The sequence below is a fragment of the Papilio machaon genome, chromosome 9 (genome assembly GCF_912999745.1).
Source record: "Papilio machaon chromosome 9, ilPapMach1.1, whole genome shotgun sequence".
NCBI lineage: Eukaryota > Metazoa > Arthropoda > Insecta > Lepidoptera > Papilionidae > Papilio > Papilio machaon.
This window is the reverse complement of record NC_059994.1, coordinates 4,105,095-4,114,847: the sequence shown is the minus strand read 5'-3', so window position 1 is coordinate 4,114,847 and position 9,753 is coordinate 4,105,095. Positions and strand designations below refer to the sequence as shown.

Genomic DNA, 9,753 nt, shown 5'->3' with positions numbered 1-9,753 from the left:
ATTTTATCATAACTTTGCAGTAAATTCTTTATATCTACAATTTATCTTCGCGCTCGTGGTAATTTCTCACGCCGTTACTTCTTGAACCGTTGGCATGTAGTCTCACCACATTGCTGTTTGTGTGATTTGTCTTTGGATCTTCTGTGAACAAAACACACCATTAATTATAATAAACACACTATTTATAAATAAATAAAAAATATTCCCTATTATTTTGGAAATGTTAGTTTTAATTTTTCACTGCAGAGTACTTGACGCTTGAAGAATGTGTAACTTAAAAAATATCTCGATAGAACGCAATATTGGAGATATTTTTATAATAAAAGTGTTCTTCGTACCTTGTAGTGTCATTGATCGGGACAGCTTGCACCGTCTGTCCGAGTGTCAGGCCCGCGAACACGACGACGCCCCGTGAAAATGTCTCTGGCTCACTAAGGCAAATATATCAAGTGAAATACAATAGTATCAACGTTGAAAAGCAAAATATTGTAACTTTTCAATTTATGTTAAAGACATTTTGTTTGACAAATTCAGAACAAAGAGATTAGCGTGGTATGGGGATGTTATGAGGGGTGATGAAGTGCATAACTAAACAGTAATGGGAATGAATTTGGATGGTTATAAAATCGAACGAAGAAAATCGAATAAATTATGGATAGATGGATTGCGTGAAAGGGGACATATTTAGTAAGAAAATGAATTCGCATGTGATGGCTGATAGGGAGATAATTAATGAGAACATTACCTACTCTACGTAGAGAAAAGAGCAGGTTTATGTTAGTGAAATATAGTGTAAGAATCGTTTACTACAAGTTAAAATATTTGTTAGTACAACATAAACAATTTTCAATGTAAGCTTACCAGAGAGAGATTTGTTCAATTCGAATTGTTTTGTTAATTGATCGGGCGTCGAATTTTTCACCGACCGACACAAACAAAGTGCCATCCGAAAGTAAACTCTAAACCTGAAATAACATTTTTATTTTAAGGGACATCATATATTTCAAATACTTTCAGTTTTATTAACAAACTATCAGTTCTCTTTAAATACATTCGCACAAATTGGAATAAGTATGAACGGTTAACGACACTTTAAACGATTAAATTATTAGTTGCGGCTTTGTTTGAGACTTTTGTCCATTATGTAAAACGTTTGATAATTATTTTTAAAATAACGTTTTCCATTTTTTCGCCTATTTCTACAAATATCAGAACTGTGAAAACCAAGTTAAAAAAAATACATTAACTATTTATATCGGAATACATTTGAATTTTCTCGGTATACCAGTATAAATTTAGCACCAGCCTATTGATTTATTCGTTCAATTTGACGCTGCTTTTGAGCTTTGAATTATTACGATTTCTAATGGTCCGAATAGAACCACCATTATCTGTTGTTATTCATAAAACAACTTTAAATTATATTTACAGCGATAATTTTTAGCAGTTGTTTATGCTTTACATAACAAAAGCGATTATAATAAGGGCGGAAGTACACGATCAGCTTCAAGCTAACAAATTATTAGCGACACCAAACTGCGGTCCTTATATGGCGAATATCTACTATATCTCGTTACATAACTTTATTTATACTCACTTGTTGCTCATCCAATAGTAAATCAAAGGGTTGAACATAGAATTAGCCATGGCTAGCCAGTAGAAAGCTAGGTAAATGTGCTGCGCGATTGGTGCTGAGGCCAATGACTGGTGGTGGTACATCAGTACGAAGTACGCGTGGTACGGCAACCAGCACATAGCAAAGACCACCACAACCAACACAAACATACGCACCACCTACGTCGAAGTAAATTACACGAATTAATAGAACACGATAATTCGTGTCTTGAGTTCGATTCTCGCCATTCGAGAATAATCCTTGGAGGTGAACCATATTCTTGCACAAGACTTAAGCTTACTTAGAACGGTTACAAAAAATAAAATAATCTGCTAATATTTAAAGAAATTGAATGCGATTCAAATTTAATCAAAACAAATATCGGGTATTCTAAACATCCCTGTTGTCCCTGTTCTTTTTGAAATCATCCCTAATATATATAACAGTACGGCACGGCAATGTTTTATTATCATTCATCTATATTATATTTTATTGTTATCAAGCGTTTCAAAAAAAGAAAGAATATTCTCTTTAGAAGTTTAAAAAGCATAACAAAATTCTCTTTTCAAATTTAAATCGTTGCTCCTTTGTACCTTAAAGGATTAAAATTATGCTTTTATAGTTTAGAATTTTATATGAATATTTTTATTTGCATCTTTAAAAGAATTCATTACGACCAACTCTCTCTATCCATAAACTATGTAAAACAAAAGTATATTAAACATTTACCTTTCTTTTGGCGCGGACAATCTGCATTTGGTATTGCGTGCACTCTCCGATGCCATGACCCCGCAGTGCCAAGCTCATTTGAGCGTACGCCCACACCATCACCGACATAGGGACCACATACGTCACAGATAAGAATACTAAGTTGTAGCTAAAATTATAACATCCTCATTAATATGCATCAAATTAACGTTTAGAACTAAACGAATTTCTTAGAACGGAGAATAAATCATGGTATTTCGGTGAAACAAGTAAAAAAAACTTTCTTTGAAAATGTTTTAATATTTATACATTACAATAGTTAATATCGTAAAAATTTTTTTCATCAAAATTTTGCCAATTTTTGATTACATTTTTTATTTTCCAAAACACTATTGAATATGTACCGATTGCTACATTAGTAGCTTAATAAACAAAACATAAGTATTTGTGAAACTTCATAAGTGTGAGTGATGAGGAAGTTTCCACCGAAACTAATACACACGTAATATTCACCTACAAACATAAGCAAAGCAATTAATAACTGTCTTACCAGTAATCTGTCTTAGAAGTTGGGTAACTGCCGTCGGGCCATTTGATAAAACATATCTCTCGCTCGCCATTTATGTATCTGAAAATTATATTCAACTAGCTGTCGCCCGAGACACCGTCGGCGCGGCATTACAAAAAAACTTCATTAGTAGCATATGTATTCTTCCAGACTACGTTCTAAATCTAAATCGTTCTGGAGATACCATCTAACAAACATTCATCCATATATTCATACATCCAATAATTCGCATTTATAATATTAGTAAGATTACTAGGTGAACTTCAAACTTCATCGTTCTTTAACTAATACATCTTACTAATTCGATGCATACTCATTTATTAAAAATAATATAGAATGACTATAAAAGTAGAGGAAGACCGAATATAGTAGACTGTGTGAAAGCAAATAGGTGTAAAGGGCGAGTAAAATCAGATATAGTGACTTGTTGATGTTTAAAAGTAATAAAAATCTATATATATAAAAGAAAGTCGTGTTAGTTACACTATTTATAACTCAGCTTAGAACCAGGAAACGGACATAGGATAATTTTTACCCCGTTTTCTATTTTTTATTACGCGCGGACGGAGTCGCGGGTAAAAGCTAGTAATATATAAAAAATACTCCGTTCCGTGATGTGCATTTAATTTATCAACAATTTGTATACAATACAAGCAAAACAAATAACAAACATAGGCACGTTTGTGTCCCAAAGGGCAAAACTTACTTCACAATATTGTCCCATCTAATGGAAGGGTTGAAAGTAGGTATACAATCATTTATTTGTATAAAACATTACATAATATTTTATCTTCGTCCTATTAATTTTTGCCTTATACATATTATGACCTTTTTATTTTATTGATCAACAATTTAATTCAATGTGACAAATATGTCAAAAAAATTTAATAAAATTTTAAAAATCATTCTAATATTTATCCCTATAATGCTTTAAGAATCTCGATTAATTCGAGAAAAGACATGAGGTATTTAGATAACAATTCTATTTATTCATAAAAATTATAACAGCGTTTTATTTTTTTTATTTCATTTCATGATAATAAATGAAATCATACTAATGTCATAAATGCGTAAGTTTGGATGGATTAATGAATGTTTGTAATTACGTATATCTCCAAAACGGCTTAGGTAACGGATCTTAGGAACGGAACGGAAGAAAGCATATGTTACTCAGTTTTTTTTAATTCATAATACTTCCGCTATTTACTTTACATAAATTGTGTTACGAAATTTATTTACACGTTAGCTAAAACAAGCTGATGCGAATGGGCTTGGCTGGAAAAGGCCTTACTTACGATCTACATTGGCAGTTGAGCTATTTTATGTGAGCAGGATTAAACGAAGGCCTTGAGTGTGCCTACGTATTTACATGCCTTATCGATAGATGATACGATGCATACTAATAAGTCTAAATAGATGGTGACGCAATTTCTATTAGAGGCACTTATTTATGCAGACATTTTCTTTTGGGGATTAAACATATTTTTTTTGTAACGAAATGTAGGAAACAGTATAATTTCTTGTACCAAAAGCGTTTCATTTGTTTTTCTAAATGATTTTATAGATCTAAAAGATGGGCAGTTTCAATAAGATATAATATCAACTAAATCAATATATCAGCCACGGTTTAGGTTTAGATGTTTGAGTAAGTCATAAGTATTATTACTAGTCATATAACATACGATAACTAAGGACAAGAATAACAAATATTTTTAGTAGAATATAGAATTCGTTTGTAGAAAGTTTTCTATCCATTAGCCACCAAATGCATTAAAAATGCTGAAAGCTTACGGGAAATGGCTGGAATAAAATACGTGTACGGCGTTTGGTTACAACGTGGTCGTATTTGAGTTGAAACGCAGTTAATGCGCTTCGCTCGCAAAAATTGTGCAGTTTTCGTTAGTTTTATTTATATTAAACACTTATGGTACATAAAAGTGCTTTACGAGAGTAACTTAAGTACCTACTATTAATACAATGTTTACATAACTTAATTCTATCACATAAGCCTATTAGTGACAAAAGCACTCATACTTTTATTTTTATATTTATTGATACATATCGTTTGTAGGGAAGAAGTTAGTTACTTAATGTAAAGGACGTCATTAAGAGCTCTCGTAATCGTGCGTGAGAATCAAGATTGAAATGTAAATTCGTAGTCTTCGCTGAACCGGATAAAACGATAACGGTCGAGATTTACATTTCGTAATGAAATAAAAAAATACCCAGTCTATTGTATTTCAACAATATACGTATTTTGTAACTCCGTTTTAACCTTTTTCTAGACTTTGGAGAGAGGTTTATAACTTCCCATTTCTTCCCTGAATATTGAAAGCTATGAAAAACTAATAGCAATTTTAAATTAAACACTAGGTCACTAATACTTACTTTTTGGTATAGGTGTCCGAATAAAGCAGAGTAGGTAAGGCTAGTAAAATGCTAGAACACCACACGCTGAATAGTACTGCGCGCGCAACTCTTCTACTGAGCCTATGTTGTAAGGGTTTCACTATAGCCACGTACCTAAACAAAAATTAAACAGAAATTAGTATCCGCGATTTCTTTATGGAGGAGAATTATCTCATAAAAATATAATTAACCCAATTTATTGTACTTCTCAGACCTCATAGATACCATCGCATAAGCCGTTGAAAGAAAGTTGAATTTTACTCTCAGTCAGGCAAAAATATTTTACCTTTGCAAGAACAATAAATACTTTTACATTATTTTTATTGGCAACTTATCTCAGATAGCATCGTCTTTTTTTTTTTTTGAAACAACGATTGTATCAAAAAGTCTTATATTTGCTATGGATATGAAGAGAATTGAAGATGAAGAGATTGATACACTTGCTTAAAGTCTGTCTTAAAAGAGGTCTTATTATAATCCTATCTATAATACTCTTTGCAAAACTCGACGCGTTACGCCTTTGTAACCCTTTTAAGGATTCCACTAAAAATAAAGATCATTAGTCAATGGATAATGTTACATCCCCCTCATTATCGCGTACCTTTGGTTTCATTTCAGCGAAAGATAACTTCAGCTAAGCTTTACCTATACAATATAGAGCTACCTATACAATAGAGCTGTTCGTCAAACTAGGCGATCATATTCATGGCATCAATGTAATTGAATCTTCCAATTAATTACGTGTGATAGTTTAATGCTTTGATGCACAATAAATCTCAATTATGTTGATAATCAATTAATCACGATTTACAACTAATTAACGCGTTGACTGATATTAGCAATATTAGTCTGGCCAAAAAGTTTCTAACTGAAGATTTAAAGAATTTAATTTATTTCGGCCATGACGCCGTAAGATGACAAACGTTTTTCTTCTTTCAATCATATTTTGATAAATGTTGCAGATCGTATTAAGACGAAGGAAACCTTAGTAACTTTGAGTATTTTATTATCCTTCATTTTATCAACAATATGACATGTTGTTTACAGGTATAAAAATTGTTTCTATGCTCGACCTTGACTCACTTTTTCTGTGTGTAAAGTAAATAAACATGTCGTGTTTTTTCATATCTATAAATTAAAAAGATAAACATATGAGAAATGCATGAATATTAAAACAAAATTCTTACCTATCAACTGTAATGGCTACAAGAGTGAAAACTCCAGCCGATACAGTCAAGTTAGCTGTGAAGTTACTAGCTCTGCAGGTAACTGAACCGAAAGGCCAATTGGCTGTCACCAAAAAGACAAAATTCGGAGCTCCATTTAATGTTGCCATTAGAAGATCAGCAACAGCCAAATTAACCAGAAAACAGTTGGTCACGGTTCTCATCCGTCGATGGGCTATATGGCAAAAAGAAATATAAAGACATTATTACACGTCTTCTCCCTTCTTTTTATTACACAAGGCTATAAAGTTCTTCGAAGAGCAATGCATAAATATAAAGATACAAGTAACTCAAGCAAATTAAATGACTGCGTAATAAAGGATTTAATATTCAAGTAAGGCTTACCGAGTACTATCCAAATAACTAATGTATTTCCGACTATCGCGAGTAAAAGCATTACTGCGAATACAATGAACCAGGCGAACTGACCCCACCACGGCGGGCTGTACGGTCTTCTGCCTAGGCCCATGCAGTTACCGAGCGTCACTCTGTCAACGATACATAAAATTACAAATACAGATTAAGTTCACAACATGAGTTCGAGCTACGAGTAGTAGAAGGTCAATCGCAATCACCGCGTAGTGGTTCTCTAGGGTAAAGTATGTTTATTTTAAACTTAAACCAAGGTAACATGGACATCTAGTAGAAAAATACAAATTAAAAGATAGGATTACAAAATTTAAGCAATAATAAAAATATATTCCGATATTGTTAAAAAAGTAAACTTACTTCAAATTTACATCTTCTAGTAACTGTTTGGGCAACAAATCCAGCATTTGCGACACATTGAGATTCTCCCACGATATATCGTGGCCAAGTATGTGCTGAGTGCAATTGAAAAAGTTTTGTATCTCCATTTCCGAATCCATCTCTTCAACGGTCTATATCACTTTAATTGTCACTTCTGATATATTTAAGTACAAACTATTGACGTATTTTCAAATACAACTTAGGTCACAAAGCAGTTTGGTGTAATAATTTATCTATACTAAAATTAAAAAAAGAAAGATTTGTTTATATGTTTGTTCGCATTGAATAGGCTGTAGACTAGATAGAATAGTACTGAACCGATTTAAAAAAATCTTTCACTGTTGGGAACCTACACTACCCCCGGATGGCATAGGCATTATTTATTACTAGATTTTTAAGTCCCAAGTGGACAATGTCGCGGGCAACTACTTGTAAATCACATCTAGAAAAGTGTTCAGAAAAATAAAGTAAGTAAAGATAATGTTTTTGAAGCTCACTCTTGACACTCATAGTCATTCATTGGTCACTAAGGAAGGCCCTTATTTTCTTGTACTAAATCTACACTAAAAGAGAACACTTAAAGACTCTTGCACCAGTTACTCACTAGCACAATGGTTTCCTTAATTTATTTAGTCATTACTATTTAATTCACAGCAGTCTTAAACATCGTAAATATAATGCGGGACAAAGCCAAGAGGTGTAAATGAACAATGAAACGACCACAAAATACTTAAACTCGTAATTTACAAACCGCTTTTAAGGATATACTCATTAAATAATTTTCTGGTTATATTTATGTTCTTTAAGGTCAGACATTACCCTAATTTCTTGAAAAATAAAATCGTAAAATTTCTGTAAAATTTTGTTTCAGTATTATTATGTTAATGTCTTTATTATAAAGCTTGCATTAGGTGTCTAAATATTTATTTTTTAAGTTGGCACATACTTCGCAATCATATTTTATTTATAGAAATATACTTGAGTATATTATTCATATTTATGATAAATTAATTTCAGTCACCTTGAAATTCAATAGTAATAAAAATAAGATAGTAGCAGAAGCACATTAACATAACTTATTCGATAAGTGCGTTACTACAGCTCTATTGAATAAGTGAATGGGGATCTATTTTAGAAAGTACTTATATTTCTATAAAAACGTTTACTACTGACTCGACAGAACTTGTTTTAACTACGAATGTTGGATTGAAATGTTTCGTAATTTGTTATGTTCCGCTCAACTTATTATCATCAAAAACTTCCCCTGACAATAACAGACACAACAAAAAAAGATTTAACGAAATCGATGAACACCTTGGTGTTCCCGCTGCTCGTTTGCCCCCTTCTCTTATAAAAAAAATGTTCTATCTGGTTACGTGTGATGCGTTTACCAAAAGAAATATATTCATTTTACACTTTTATATTTAGGTAGATAAGATATAATAACTACATAATATTTTATTAGGGTGTCCGTTTTAAAATGACAATGGGATAATTCACAAATCATTGTTCTAAAAAGAGTTGCCTAACCATACATAAAGTACTTCCCACCAACTCTTTTGTTTAGAAAACCCTTTGTTATCTAGAAAATGTGGTTCGAAAAAACAAGTCTAAGTACAACCACATGCCAAACATCTTGTTTGAGGTTACTAAATAGTGAATTTGCTTTATAAAACAATTTTTAAAATATGCTAAAGATAAATAGAATAGAAATTAAACATCTTACTTATCTAAGAAGCAGTTTCTAAATTAATAAATTTGTAATTTACAGGAGAGCAATGCTATCATAAATAAATGAAATACGGATTTTAAACAATATTAGTAACCGATAAACGTCCTCTTCTTCATGGAACATTACACACTCGCCATAGCGTAATCTGCGAAGTCACCTTTTTGTGTACCCCTGAGACTTATTTCACAATTCTATTAAAATAATTAGCAACATACTATTTTAATTTACATTTAACAGTAATAGAGTCCGCAGTATACTCGTAATTTCGCTACTGCACGAATGACCCGCTCGCCCGTTGCACGACCAAACAGAAGACAGGCGTCAAGTAATTCTGCGTTTCGATTGACCAGTATGCGTGCCGGAGGCTCGATTTTAGTCCTCTTCCCTTCTCACCCCTTTCTTATAAGGAAATGGATGGGAAGGGGAAATGGTTTGAAGTTCGAGGAGAGGATAAGAGAAAGTATTGTCTTTCTGTGAGTCCCCTCCTCCGTCTATCAAAGGAAGGTAACACGTCTGCAATCGCGGATGTCTATGAGCAACGGTCGCTACGCTATTTTGGTGAATTCAGGGGGCCGTTTGTTCGTTTGCCACCTAATGATATAAAAAAGAAAAAGCGTGAAGCGAAAATAATCGCGCGTTTAGTCTGATGCATTTGTATACTAGAGGTCAAATCTAGTCCTCTTCGCCTTGCCATCCTTTCCTTACAAGAAATTAAATAAACCCGATTTTCAATTACTATAAAAAA

At 32.6% G+C, this 9,753-nt stretch overlaps 1 protein-coding gene across 1 annotated transcript; it reads right to left on the bottom strand.

Annotated features, from left to right (window-relative positions):
- Positions 1-344: 344 nt before the first annotated feature.
- On the bottom strand, positions 345-7,433 carry LOC106718471 (tachykinin-like peptides receptor 86C). Its single transcript, XM_045679410.1, has 9 exons — positions 7,256-7,433; positions 6,872-7,014; positions 6,488-6,701; positions 5,280-5,414; positions 2,874-2,951; positions 2,345-2,492; positions 1,598-1,794; positions 862-965; positions 345-431 (listed from the first exon to the last, which is right to left on the bottom strand). The coding sequence occupies exons 1-9, from the start codon at positions 7,393-7,395 to the stop codon at positions 385-387; spliced, it is 1,206 nt and encodes a 401-aa protein (XP_045535366.1). The 5' UTR covers positions 7,396-7,433; the 3' UTR covers positions 345-384.
- Positions 7,434-9,753: the final 2,320 nt, after the last annotated feature.

Bases quoted from the DNA above. Each gene is read 5' to 3' on its own strand.
- LOC106718471 (XM_045679410.1), bottom strand. From the start codon at position 7,395: ATGGATTCGGAAATGGAGATACAAAACTTTTTCAATTGCACTCAGCAC. The intron at 6,702-6,871 runs GTAAGCCTTACT...TTTGCCATATAG, and splicing joins AGTTATTTGGATAGTACTCG to CCCATCGACGGATGAGAACC. The intron at 2,952-5,279 runs GTAAGTATTAGT...TATAATTTTCAG, and splicing joins TCGGACACCTATACCAAAAA to ATACATAAATGGCGAGCGAG.